This window comes from Dermacentor variabilis, chromosome 11 (genome assembly GCF_050947875.1).
Source record: "Dermacentor variabilis isolate Ectoservices chromosome 11, ASM5094787v1, whole genome shotgun sequence".
NCBI lineage: Eukaryota > Metazoa > Arthropoda > Arachnida > Ixodida > Ixodidae > Dermacentor > Dermacentor variabilis.
In genome coordinates this window covers 19996592-20011599 of record NC_134578.1, presented here as the reverse complement: position 1 = coordinate 20011599, position 15008 = coordinate 19996592, and the positions used below count along the sequence as shown (strand labels likewise).

Here is a 15008-nt window from a genome sequence, read left to right as displayed (position 1 = left end):
CGGTAGGACACATTCAATGTTTACTCAGTTATTCATCACACAATACTTTGTTGAAAATGACGAGCTTACAAAGTCACGAAACTGTTTGAAGGATGAAGTTTAGGCAAGTCCATCTACTTCCCATAATTCATGCTGCCCCGACCAGCCCCATTGCAGCTCCCATAGACGCCAGTGCCAGAGCTCCCTTCAGTAAATAGTGCACGGAACTCTATGGATCTATATGCTACTGTGAACATCTCAGCCAAATTTTGCCGTCATGCGTGGCTGTGCGGAGCGTGGTATCCTTTCCCCGAAATGCTCTTTTCAATAGAACCTCACTCTTTCCTGAACATGTTGATACACGGAAGGAGGACCATGTCTTGCAATATCGTTACGTACGGTTACTACCCACCAGTCAAGCTCGTGCTGTACACAGTCAGTCCGCACCGCATAGCACAGCCCAACAGGAGGATGTGCACGCGAGCGCACTTTCTAGCCTTGCCGTACACAAAGCAATCGCTGCAGTTGATTGTAGCCATGGTCTGCTACCTACCATAGACGCCACAGTTTAAAGCTATCCTTTTTCCTGCAAAGCAAACATAAACATAATGCAGCCGCTCATGTTCCTCCAGTTTCCCTTTAGTCATGATCAACTACGAAATGTTATATATATTTTCTTGAAGTGCTAACAAATGTATTTCAAGCCATGCCCCCCCCCCCCCCCCCCCCCCCCAAAACACTAAGCAACATCGCAAACATTTTGGCACTTATTACTATAGACTATAGAGTACACACTCACCTGTTGGTCTAAATTCTGTTTACCTGTATGTGGGCTTTAGTTCAAAACACCTGCAACCCTTAAGACTCACAGTTTTATCAATTTGTTGTGCATATTGAATAGCTAGGTAAAGAGTACAGCTATAAGCAAGAAAAAAAGAGCAAACATATGTTTATTGACCAGCAACAAGGAAAGGGAAGTATAACAATCAAGTTAAGTAAAAGGACACGATAGCAGCAGTGCTTGCGAGTAACGTGACACAGCACCCGTGAAACAACTGTTATTGGCAGCAGATTAAGGCCTACGTGCACCATCTCCCAGGATGAAGTTGATCAGTGAAGGGTTCATGTAGCAGATGATCCTCAAAGTTTCGCGCTCTGCAAAGAAACAACAGATCTCAATCAGGAAAAGCTTCACGAACATATCTGTTAACACACTAGTATCTTTCTGTTGAAGGGAACAAATAACTCCAAGAAAAGTTGTACAAGGAGTCTCGCAGTCACCAGAATTGACGTGCACATCATACGAGTACCGAAAACAATTCCAGGAAATGAGACTCACGAGAGTGCCGAGATTAAGTGCCAAGAAAGTGATTCTGGTGGCAAATGTTGCAGATTTATATATACTACACACTGCAGCAGTTTCTTGCCATGCAATATCCGATAAATACCAAGGCTATATGGAAAGCTTTATATCGCACAACAATTCCTTGCGGAACTGCCAATGACTGTATTGGGCTTCAGAAATCATTTCTAAGCAATGCAGCAATGTATGCGACAAGAGGACAGCTGTCAGCTCTTATCGAGCGTCTTGTTGCAAGTGCATACGAAATAATGAGAATTAAAGTAAAGTGCATTCGTGGAAGTAAACACAAATGTGAATATCCTTCTGGCCTTTACAATGAGATACCACTGCAGCAGCACTGCAAATTATAGAAGTGCATTAAATTTATGCTTGTTCAACCTGCTGTGATGTGGCCACAATTGTAAGCACTGTGCAAACGCATTGTGCATGAAAAAAAAAATACAGGCAAACATCGTTACACAAAAGGAGTTGCATATTATTGAACATAAAGTAAACATAGTACCCCTGGAAGTTCTGATAAAAAAAAAACATGAATTTAGAATCGGCATAAGGAAACAAATATGCTACAAATAGATATAAATGATAAACATAATTGACTGAATGAATATAAAATTTTTTATTTCCTCCTTCAATTTCCTTTTGCTGTATTTCAAATCAATCTTTGGCAACATAGGTAATAAGTAAATCACACAGCACAGGGTATTCCTGGATGCTTATGCACCGAAGTAATACAGAACTTTGAACTTCCTGTGAACATGTCAACCTATAGGTGGCCGCTCTGAAAAGGCTGCGATAAACATACTTCAATATTGTAGTTAGACATACCAAATTCAATACCAAATTGTGCTTAGCATTAAATATCCTTAAAGCTGTCTTTCAATAAGTGCAACTAAGGTGCTAAAGTAAGGTGCAGAGAAGGTGCAAGTAAGGTGTAGTGGGTGGAAAGCAGCAAAAAAAATTCACTTACAGCTGTGTTGCTGGAGCGGCGCTTTAATACAAGAAAACATTATTGACATCTTACTTTCATGTGTGAAGACATTTGCAAAACAAATATTGAAGCAGTGACCATTGGAGGTCAAGCAGTAGCATCAGAAAACGAGCAGGTTGTCAAGCCTTCCCACTTTGTAACATAGCCATGCTTGTGCTACGATTGTGCCAAGCAGTGCAGGCACAGCCCACATTGATTTCCCCACCAAGTGAGTAAGTAGCTTGCAGGAAAATACAATTCAAAAACGTGAAGCACGAGGTGGTGTGAAGTATCGTGGTACAATGATAAAGTGGCTACGACAATGACAGCTGCTCCTGAAATTTATCAGAACTCGAGTGAAAGTTTGGCACGCAGTGTTGCGTAACGGTGTATTAAAAACACAGTATAAAAGAGCCGTAGTTATATATTCCTCTATGTTCGATCCCTTATAAATTGAGCCAAAGTGTGGTACTGAAGACTTCTCATTAGGTTGGGAAGCAGAATTGATGTTATCTTTGAAGCATTAACTGCTACAAAATTGGGTTTTACAATGCGCAGCCTGCCTGCATTTTATTAGTGCAAAAAGTTTCAAGTGGCTCAAACAAACTTTTCCAGCACCGACAAAATCCTTTGGAGAAGAAAAAAAAAAAGGACAATCATTGCTACTGGCACTAAGATTATGCATAAGACTACTGAAAATTATGTTGATTCATAAAAGTTAGGTCACTTACTGCATAATGTAGTTTAGTGCAATTGTTTTTGCTTCCTTCATTCAAATGCTACCAAAAGAGACTTCCAACCGTGGCTTCAATATAACCCACCTTTAGCAATTGCACCATTAGCCCACAACATAGAAACTCTCAACAGCTCTATTTGGTTCTTTGACTCATGATATGCTGCACACTCAATTAGCAGTTTGTGCTTCGAACATTACATTACAGAGTGACATAGCCGATGCTCAAACTCTTTCCCAAGACAGATTAAAAGTAAACAAGCTAACCGTAGGATTTGATAATGAACTGTTTCTGCAGTGTATCTATAATCTGTCTCAATGATCAAAAACTGGCATCTGTGCAACAGTGATTGTGGGATTAAAATAATGTGCCAGTGCGAAGTGTTCTGTACTAGCGCGTGTCCATTTCACATGCAAGCAAGCAGGCTAATGTGTAATTTTCTGTGCATGATAGGCAATTCACGACTCCAGCTTTTCTGCGGAAAGACTTAAGGGGGAAGCTGAACATGCTTTTACAAGTTAATTGTTGCATTTTTTGCACAAGTGAAAGGCAATAAAAAATTATTACAAATGTAGTCTTGACTTTAATCCTATTTGCACAGAAATTACTTAGTTCAGGACATCAGTAAAAACACTTGATTTACGAATTCACGTGAAATCAGGGATGACTGTCCTGTCAGAAAGAGAAAGGATATGGTTACATGTCAAGCACTATTGTAATACGCTAACTGATATTACTGTATAAGTGGCGAATGAATTATAAGCAGTGAAGAATAATTTTACAGTGTGGGAAGTGAACAAGTTCTAATGCAAAAGAATGGTTAGAAAAAAGTTGTACCCCAAGAAAAAAATATCCGAGACTTCTCTTGCTTGAATGGGAGTCTTGAAAGTATCACAACCAACAAAACACATGAATGTACACGGTCCAAAAAAGTTTATAGGCAACTGCACGCAGTCCGAGCATTTGGTGCAGCAAAGGAAAGCTATGTTGAAATTCTGCCAGTCCTGAAGAGAACCACTGTTTTTCACAGCATTCCTGCAGTCTCAATTTTCAGGATCTGGTGCATCAAGGTGTTTGCTGGAGCCGCGAACAGCGGAAGCTGCGTTTCTAGCATGCAGGAAACTTGTCGGGGTGTGCGGGACGCAACTGGTGGCTAAGCAGTGCTGAAATGTGTTCATGGGGAGGGGTGCTCACCAACTGCAAGCTGATGTTTCGATACCATGCGTTCTAGGTTTTTCCTAGAGAGATCCCAAGAAATGGCCTCGTGAACCAGGGTTTTAACTGGTACAGAAAAAGTGGACAGCGCATGCGTGAACATGGGCAACCATCAACTTGCACAGTTTGAACGAGACAAGCACTAACCTGACCTTCACCTAACAAAACTAGCAATGATTTTAAGATTTAGAAAAAGAAACAATGTGCTATCCTATGGTATACTGAACAATAGTGGTGTGCAAATTATTCATATTTGTTGAACACATAGAATATTGTCCTATTTGATTATGTCCTCAAATTGAATAGTCTATTCAAAACGGAAATTTTTCTAATAGTTTTTGAATATTTCACGTCATTGATTGTGTATAGAACCAAACATGAAATTGAAGCAAAAATGTGATTACTGTTACCCTTCCGTAGTGGACATATATGCTGGAGTACACCACACCACACAGGGATCCAGGCTTTTCTGACAAAACCACGATCAGTTAGAATAAAATTTTGTTTGGATGCAGAAATCAGCTGTGGGTATTGTTTGATACTTGATACAATAATGGCACTACTATGTGCCATAACCATTCGATCTACAGAACCTTTTTTTCAATCTGCCACCAGCACAGACTGCCCGCATTTCTGGTTTGGTCACCAAGGTATACACAGATGCCGATTGGCCCACAAATCTTCCTAATGCATGTGGTCCAAAGAGCCTCGAGTTTACTAACAAACTGCTTAGGTGTTCCTAATACTCTCTTCATTCTCCTAGAAAAGCATGTTTTTGAGCATGCAGCGAATGCAGTCTCTATGGCTGGGGACGCACACACGCACACGACTTTCAGCTTCTCATTACAGGCTGTCCTCATGCTGACTTGCAAGTTCAGTGCGAAAGAAAACACTGCAGCTCAATACAGGTATGCCTTCAGCAGTGATAGTGGGCCCCAGGACGAACCCACGTAGTGCAGTTTGTACGAATTCGACGTACGTGCATATTAACGTGACATCTTCAGCTCCCCATGCATGTAATGAACATCCCAAATCAAAAATGCTGTTTCTGAAAGAACTGCACGATTTCCAAGCATGCCTTAACTCCTGTCCCGTGCACCTCAAGATTGCACCTGCATTTGTAAATATTTCCAAGATACACATTACATACCAAGAATCAGGTCTCAGAATTAATGGCCTTTGCTTCGGTCAAGCGCAAAGTTGTCGCTACTTTGGGAAAAATCGATTTGGAAACACAATCTTCACTTGAGAAGACTGAAAGGCAAATTATGTTACATCAAAATGAAAAACACAGGGAATGGGAGGGAGGCAGGTTAAGCGACCAAGGAGCTGTAGTTTAGGTCCAAATGAATGGGCATAACGCGAATTGTTTCAATCCAAGGATGCCAAATCGCAATGAAGGAACCACATGTTTTGCATACATTTAAGAAATCCACAAGTGCTTGAACTGGAGAACTTTGATGCAAGGTCACCGGAGCTTACAACATAAGACTCACCATAAGCTAAAAGCACCGAAATATCGCCTATGCATTAAATGAGAGTCCTCTCGGAACATAACTTCTATGAAAACAATTAGTCATGTTATAATTGCATTTAGAAGTACTACTGAGTAGCAAGAGCAAGTCACTCAGAACACAACCGAGTACAAAGCAATCCCTGCCACATGAAATATCAAGCATTTATAGAGAGTGCATCTTAAGTTGCTACCGATGGGCAGGAGTATGTTAAACATATTTTTCAAAGACTACACAGGCATGCTAGCAATAGCCGACACAGGAATTTTCACACAAGTGACTTCTTACAGAATAGTAAGCACCTTGAGAGCACCTTAAATATTTACTCTCATGTAATTATTATAGCAGAAGTAGCTTATGTTCAAATTCGTTATCTCGTATGGCTCCATACCTTGTTTTACATGTTTTGAAACATGATATAAGTGCTGAGCTAACATAAACATTTTTGGAGCAGCATATGCACATCAAAAGTATGGTAAGCTTGCTTGAAAAGCGAAGACTTTAAATGGAAAGCATGCCTTGATTTCCGGAGGATAAGATTGAGTTCCCCCACTAATTTCTCCAGACTTAATTTTGGCTATACACATGAACAGTTGTGACATGAACTAGTTAGGGTAAGTACTGCTTGTACACAAGGTCAGTAGCAATATTTGTTGCAACGGCTTTGATGCTATCGAGACTCCCATGTAGCTGGTCAAGGTGACTCGAGACGAAACCTAATGAATCTACACTAGATCACAAATAAGCTCATTTATTGTTATTCATAGTCTGTTGCATTCTTGCACCAAAATTGCAACAGAAAGGCACATTAAATGACAACCAGCTTTATGTGACAGCTTTGAACCACAAGCAGCACGGCAGCGGACAGCGCTGAAACGCGGTTGGTGCAGGTGGACTCACCTGCACGAGCTTCTCAAGCTTCTTGGCGATCTGGCCCCCGCATTCGGGATGTGCCTTGGTGAAGTTTGTTACTGCCCGCTGGCGGATGAAGTCCTGAGCATCCTTCAGGTGGTTGGCGATGTTAGAGGTCAGGCGGTCTCTTTCCTCAGCACTCAGCATCTGCAAGACAGAACATAAGAGAAGATGTTTGTAGTCGGACATATGGTGTTAAAATAAAATGTGGTATAATTAAGAGTGTTTGCAATCTACAAACACTGTGTACTGCGACAGTCTATAGTGAAAAAGCCATCTCCTCTTGTCTCACTGAATCTCATTACACAACAAAAGCTGAAGTAGCAAAGCATTCAGAATTAGTGTAAATACCGTTTATTCATATCTAAGCAGGTAGCTTAAGAAACACGAGTCTCAAAACTCAAAAATAGGCTCAGATTCAAGGATTCTCTTGGGAGCCACTGAAATGGAGAAATGACACTGCTAGTGCCACCATGAAAAGACATTGAACCCGTCGTAATACGCTGGGCAGCCAACGGAAGCACAGGTGAAAGCACGCTATTTCGACTATTTTGAGTGCACGTAGTGATTGTACATGCTAAAATATTCTTCCTTCGTGCTAAAGATGCTTCATCCACGCACCATCCTGCTCAGCAGAAATGAGTATTGAGGGACTTTAGAGCATGCTGCAGGGACATGAGTGTTTTAGGAAGACAGTGACAAAGAACCCAGCTATGATGGTGGCGAGAGAGCTTGAAGAATTTCATGGCTGGGATCAGATGCTGGTATTAAATGCTGTTTGTGTTTTGAGGTTATTTACTACTTATCTTGCTTGGCTTGCATTCAAGGAATTTTTTTTCTTATTTTCAGACATCCCCAATTTTGAGGATCAGATAGGATCGAGGGTGGCTTGGATTCGAAGAAATACAGCACCCAATAGCATTGTACTTTGTTTTTCTTGGGTCTACATTTTCCACACACAGCATTTCGAACAATGAATAATTACAAGCTCACTAAGCTTCATGTACTTAGCTGACAAGATCCAGCTCAGTCATGAGCGCCTAGCTTATCACCAACTAAAGCAGCAATTTTTCGAGAAGAGCCGAAGTAGTAACGAACATTATCAGTCACTTGTACATCACAGAGGGCTCGAGTTCAGAACACAGTTAGATTCACAAGCATAGTTTGTTATGAAAGAAATAACATGCTTGCTTTTGCAGTGGCATAGTATACACCTTTGAAATGAGAATCAGTAAACATCCTAACCTAAGATGGAATTATTACTGCTCAGCCTCGACTATAATGCATGAAAACACTTACATGCTGCACATGTTATGAATGAATGACGATTTAGTAAATAACACCATTGCAGAACTGTACAGGAGATCTTGCACAATTCTACAGGTACTCATTTATCCACTGAAATGTCTGGTGTCCCTGCAGACTCCCACGCGATGCTCAGCGCAGGAATGTACGTACCAATTAATCACACATTTCACAATGCTTGCACTCTGAACATGTCAGAATGAAGAAATGGAAAGCTTCCCAAGATAACTTAGTAATCAACATTTGTACTTTCAAATCGTGTAGCTTGATGCCTAATAAGGCCTCTCTGGGAACCAATTACAACAAAATGAACAAACTTCATAAGATTGGTGTTTGATTACTATTCCAATGTTCATTGGTGTTAATGAACAACATGGTTCACAAGAGGATGCAGACATCAAGTGGCGAACAGTAGTTAAACAACGATCCAGCAGCATTCTTTGTTCAATCAAACTGAGTGAACAGCTAGCCAAACAGCTACATGTATAATAATTGTGCAGCTTCGAACCTTCCAGAAGTTGCCTGGCTGAGTGAAGTTGTCTTCATCAGAACTGTTCCAGCGGTCAACATCTCCAGAAACTGGGAAGCTGTGTTCCTTCAACTTGAGGTTATCCACCGGTCCAGAGAAGCTGTTTGGGAAGTAGTTTGGTGCTCCATCTACGAACAGCAATAATGAGATAGACATGACAATCAGCACATCTAGCAACAAAAAGCCTCTCTGAGAACACAAATTATGTCGAAGATGTTGCGCTATAACAAAGCTACATTATGGGAACAAAGTACTTTGGCTGTCTATAGCCTTTTAATGATAACAATTTGATTTAAACAGATATGTGGCAATTCACAGGCATTTCCTTGTTGTGGATGATCTCTCAAGGGCCTATGTGCATCCCAATGTAACCAACCAAATATTTGCAAATGAAGCAATGTATTTAGCATTAACGGATGAATATCAATAACTTGAGTCAAATATTTGATAAAAAGCAAGGTAATTTGGAAGTATCACAGCTGTACATGCAATAAAAAGCAAGGTAATGTCATAATGCAGTGACCCGGTAAAGGAAACGAAATTGTAAATGGGGATAATAAATTTGTATTAGTTTCCAAAAAATGAGTTGTCATTTTATTCCGAATCGTGTTATGGCTTGTATTAAAGCTCTTCTGTTCTTGCAAAACTTGTTTAGTGGTCTTGCTAAATATTTACCGTATTTATTCCATTTTAAGGTAGTCGCGAATGTGTAGCAAGGGTGCAGTAGAAGGACCCAAGAAACCAACTTGGGCGTGCACACTAACATAAGGAGATATAGAGAAGCCGACGCAGAATTGCAACCATCAAAGGGGGGGGGGGGGGTCAACTTCAACATGCAGAGGCAAGGAAAGGGTGGAGTTCTTTGGGAGAAGACAAAACTGGATTTATGGGAACTTTCCTTTGAGGTGCGGCTTAACGAAAGTTGCAGTGTGGCGAAGCCACATTGCAAGCTAAAATTATCACTGCCATGAAACCAGACGACAAAGCAAAATTCATACATAACCCACACTCCACCTTTACTGTTGAATATTTCGAATTCTTGGTGTGGGTTATATGTACAAAAATACGGTACAGCACCATTGTCGTGATTAGTACAGTTTGCACTGCAGTTTAAAATCTTTATCACCAGGAATGTGGCAGGGCTGCTGCCATATGAGAACAGTAATTGCCTGGCGCTCTTTGGCCACATTTGGCCCTTGCGCCACGAAACACCACATTCATCATCGATCAGCTTCGCATATAAGGCAACTTAGAGGACAAGGATTCTGGAATAAAACCTTGCCCTATATTCTAATAAATACGGTATTAGTGTGCATTAAGACAGGCATAGTAGCTTTTGGATCCTACAGACTGCATTTATGTATACAAATCCTACACTGAAATAAAAATACTTCAGATACATCCCACGCATATGAATAACAAGTAATGTTGCTCCTGACTACAAGTGCAGTTACATCATGTTTTACTTTGCCAATAAGTGGTGCACTTGAAAAAAAAAGAATGACTGTACCTTGCTCCTTCACAGCCATAAAACCATCACGCTCATAGTTGGCTGTGCGCGCCTTGTAGGGGCAGTTCACAGGGATCTGCAAGAAGTTGGGCCCAAGGCGGTGCCTGTGCGTGTCACTGTAGGAGAACAGACGTCCCTGGGAAAAGACACGGGGGGAAAAACGTGAATATTTTGTAAACGACATCGCTCAAATTTATTCAGAAGTGAATGATATCGACGGAATATCGAAATTCACATCACAGCCCAAGGCTTAGCCCTTTCTCGACCGACGGCAAGCCAGGCTCATTATTTGAATTTGTACTGCTCCTACCAAGGACTTATTCTGGGCCTGTTCAAACTAAAACCTGCAAACAAAAGGTGGGCTTCACAGCACATATGATAGTTCAGATTCACTGCATGCATTTTTTTAGATGTTGCTTGATTGGTAACATGAGAGCACAACATGTTTTGTGCTGGAAATCAGCTTTCCTAAATGACATCATCTTGCGAAGGCTTCGATTTATGAGAACTCTGAATCTAAACCTCACAGAAGGGATGCAAATCCTCAGCTGCTGATGTCACGACTTGTCGCTCGCTGCTATCCCAAGTACATTCTGCCAACTGCTGAAAGTCAAAAGCCAAAGAAACAGATACTTTGTATGCTCAAAATGATCCTAGAGTCACTGGAAGAGCGGCGCTCAAACGGAGATTAGGACCTGCTGCGAAGGGGGCTGCTTCGTGCAGTGCCCTCTACTTTGCTTTGAATCGCACCTCATGGAGGCGAGTCTAGAAAGTTCAAAGCCGAGGAGTGTGGGGTCCTGAGGAGAGACTGAGCAAAACAGTCATACAAGTATTCACCAGAATGATAGAGCTGTAGTTCAGAGCAGAACATCTTTTCAGCTAACCTAGAATTTTGAAACCTTCTAGCAAAGTTTTATTAGCACTGAGGTTAAGCAACATTTTTTTTTCTCCTCAGGGTACGTTTTTGAAGCGTTCCAGGAAATGGCAACTTGAAGTTATTATATTTTTAGCTCTTTCAGCTATGTTTGTTTGAATGAATAAAAACAATTCGTATATTTAGGCCATTTTTTGCAGAGTGCTTGGAAGTAAAGAAAGAAGCTAAAGATCTCTGAACACAGATACCAGAAGCCAACCTCACGTGCATATAATGGACCACCATTTTCATTCGTAAATGATTACGGTCAAAGCGGATGAAAGTTTGCCCGTGTTTTTGCAAATTCTTGAATGACAAAAAATTTAACCATGACATGCTTCACTGTTAAGTTCATCTTAATTTATACCAGCTCTAGTCGAACAAGTGATACCTGTAGTTTCATATATTCAGGTTGAAGCTCACCACTTGATCAATGCTTAGAAGGTGTACAGGACCAATAGGAGCACTAACATACGTGTTCACTAATTGATTGGTTTAAGTGCCTCAATCCAACTGCCGAACTATGCTTACACTCAAAGACTAGGGAAGTAAACTTGAGTGCCAATGAGAGAAACTGATATAGGGCGAAATGTAGAGAATGAAAATCTGAACCAGACCACAAATCTATGGTATCTATGAGAAATTCCATAGAAGCAGGCCAAGGCTGGTTGGAAATAATTCATTTAGAATTTTTTGGTAAAGCAGTTGAGCAGTGTTGAATATGTTCCCTTTTACCATCTACCGCTACACTTATTCTGCATTACAATGCCATCTGCCTTAGTTTTCGGTGCTGAACAAAAATGCAACCCTTCCTCATTTGGTCCTCTTTAGGTGCGTTGGCACGGTCTGTTTATCTAGACACTATTGAACTATTTGATGTTGAAAATAGTATTAAATTTGAGTGCAGATCCAAATGAAAAGATACTGCATCATTGTGTGAATTTTCATATCTTTTCATGCCTGTTCAGCACCAGTGACACTTTCAGATCAAAGTGTGGCTGTACTCGCATTACATTACTCGCGAAGTATTACCCCCAAGTTTTATCAGTGCCCAGATGAGATTTGCTGAAGATGACATAAGCACATTTTCAGCATTGACCAACGATCATGATGAAGTGCAATGGCAAACGGTATATCAAAACTTATTGTGCGAAAGCTACATGTGACCTGTTGTGTAGCTCCATGGTTGAAGACTCTGGATGAACTTTACTTTTCAGGTCTGAACAGGTATTTGCAAACTGCTGCTTGTTTTTAACCAAAGCTTTCTTTAGTTCTTTCCCCACTATGCAGGAATGGCTCTGTGACAAAGTACACAAGGTGAATTATATTGAGAGCATAACCAAAGGTGGTGACTCAGTGCGTTTATCCTAATACCACGCAGTGCGCATGTTTTTGTCCTTGTAATGTTTTTATTTTAGTTTCCATATCCTCGAGGCAGTGCAATGTTACAGCACCCACACGCATCGTTGCATTAAAGGGACACTAAAGGTTACTATTAAGTCAACGTGGACTGTTGAAATACCATCCCAGAAACCTCGAAACGCTTGTTTCGTGCCAAGGAGAGACTTATTTTAAGAGAAAATGCGTTTTGAAGCGTCCGCGTACCTCTAGCGCAGTTCAAATCGCCCGCCCTCCGATCGAGGAGAACTGACATCATGGTCTCATAGTGACGTTGCGCCATCGGTGAGTAGAACGGCGTCCGCAGACGGCGCTACGGCTTTTCTGCGCAAAACGCGAACGCGCGGCCAGAAACAGAGCCAAGACAGAGCCGACAGCAGAGCGAAAGCGGGAGTATGGTGGCTAGCGGAAGGAGAAACGAATTACGTCCCACGTTACGTCCCACGGCACACGGAGAGTCCGTTTTCGTTAAACTATAGGCTGCAGCGAGCTCGCAGCGTGGTCGGCGTGGTCTATGAGAAGCGACGAGCCTTTTCGCACTCGCAACAGGGCATAAAAATGTGCGAATCGACGCAAAACTCTGCCTAGAAACGTGCTTCGCCACAGCCAGGGCTCAATACGACCCAAGCTGGCACGACCCAGATGTCGTTTCCCGCACCGCCACCAGGCGCCGCTACTATACCTCACACTCCAGCGCAAGACGCCCATAAGCTGGTACTTCATTCTATGACGCTAACTTCGACGCTCGTCGCAATGGACCCTGACACCGACAGATTGGCTCGCGATGGTGGGCTCAACTTCAGCGATTTGAGCACCGACGAGCGCGACCTGCTTCTGGGGGCTCGCACTGCCGGCGTCGTTGCGTACTACGACGGCGGCCTCGACACCGGCTCTCCGGAGCGGGAAAGCAACGAGGGCTTCCCACGACATCACATGGACGTGGCATTCTCGCTGCTTGTTCCAAATGAAAGTTTCGCGAGCAGAACCCTCACAGCACGACGCGATAACGAAACTACTGAAACTCCAAAGCGTGCGCGGCGCAGAGTCGAGCGAAAACGAAACCTTTCGAACACCCATATTACTGAAGGGTAACGTCAAAATGTTATTTTTTCCTAGAATCGAATAGACGTAGACAAGTAGCATTTTTTCCGGCTTATAATCGAATGAAATGATATTTTTAATACGAGTAGTTGAGTATTAGTAACACAAATTATGAGGAGACCTTTCGTCATCGGTCTAGTACCGGAATGTCGCTGGGGGGTCTCAAATCGTGTCATGCATTTACCTCAATTTCTCGGTTACTAAAGCTCTGTTCGCGATTATATTGACGCCTTAGACGTTCTAGAACATTGCTCTACCACTTTAACTTGAGTTTCTGGTAACCTTTAGTGTCCCTTTAACCAATAGCGCTAACTAACAAGTGCCTCTAAAAGCACCTCTCAGAAAGAGCACCAAGGAACTTGACATGGACATCCACATTGCAATTAATATTTCTAGAGCCTCTTATCCCACATCCCCACTCTCTTGCACATTCTGTTCTTATGAGTATGCACCCTATCAATGGCAATCAAATCCGTAATGTGACAAGTTCATCACATTGGCGACATTGCTTTCAAGTTGCATCTTGAGAGAATGTCTAAAAGCTTGTACTCTAGTCCAAGTGCTACAAAATATGCAGAGTGCAGAGCAAGTGCAAATCAAGTGCAGATCATAGTAACACTGGGTGCCTTCAGCAAATTTCCGCACTGGGTGCCTGCAAACCTAATGGTGCGCAAATAGTAATCTGAGACCGAATTGAATACAGATCAAATAGAGGCAGAAGTGGAAAATCAAATATTGACCGGTTTTTGAATATTCAATGGCTGTTTTCACAATATGAAACCATGTTCACCTTCTACTACTTTTAATGTTTGCAATTTTCTGTCATTGCATGACACGAATTAAATGTTTATTATTGGGAGCACAAATGGAGCATTAGGAACAAATAAGCATTTTGTTTGCATGTACAGGATTCTTCAGAGTGCGAATGATCAAGTATCGCCAGTAAAATCTGGCTCCCCGAGCGACGAAGCCTGCTCCACTATTCAAGTACTTGTGTTCAATGCCTTTGTTGTGCCTGCACTGATGAAATTTATTGTAATTATGCTCCAGTTGCATGTTTGATTGTGTACACTCAACATCTTCAAATACAATTTGAAAACTAAGAAGAAATACGTACGTACAAATAGTGAAAATACAAGTGACAACTATTTGATTAGAAGACCGAATTGAATAGGACACTTTGATTTCTCATTAGAACGTTTCAAATATGTTCACACCCCTACTGCAAACGATTCCCAATAACAGTACTTTCTGTACTGTAAGAGACTTCAAGCAGCACTCATGAAAGATGCAGAATTTTGCAGCCTGTGGACGTTGAGAGAAGAGCAGAAGGCAACAACAGCCGAAGTATGGCGAGTAGCGATAAATTAAGCCACCTGTGCAAGATGCCTACCTGAAGCATCTTGTCGGGACTGGGCTCAACGCCCGGCACAAGGTTCGCAGGACAGAACGCAATCTGCTCCACTTCAGAGAAGTAGTTCTTCGGGTTGCGGTCCAGCACCATCTTGCCCACAGGAATCAAGGGGAACTCCGCATGAGGCCACACCTACAAAATATGTGAAGGAATG

At 41.8% G+C, this 15008-nt stretch overlaps 1 protein-coding gene across 3 annotated transcripts in view; it reads right to left on the bottom strand.

The window, feature by feature from the left end:
- Positions 1 to 911: 911 nt before the first annotated feature.
- Positions 912 to 15008, bottom strand: part of Cat (Catalase) — a 57973-nt gene continuing 43876 nt past the window's right edge. The window contains exons 7-13 of one of the 3 annotated variants that reach the window (XR_012824405.1): positions 14834 to 14986; positions 10029 to 10164; positions 8498 to 8646; positions 6673 to 6831; positions 5409 to 5512; positions 2310 to 2330; positions 912 to 1134 (exon numbers count right to left, since the gene is read on the bottom strand). Coding sequence is in view for 2 of the 3 variants with exons in the window: in XM_075674388.1 (XP_075530503.1) it covers positions 1120 to 1134; positions 2310 to 2330; positions 6673 to 6831; positions 8498 to 8646; positions 10029 to 10164; positions 14834 to 14986 (633 nt within the window). In the remaining variant the exon portion in view is untranslated. The remainder of the gene's footprint in view (positions 1135 to 2309; positions 2331 to 5408; positions 5513 to 6672; positions 6832 to 8497; positions 8647 to 10028; positions 10165 to 14833; positions 14987 to 15008) is intronic. The other 2 variants (XM_075674388.1, XM_075674389.1) reach the window with 2 other exon arrangements.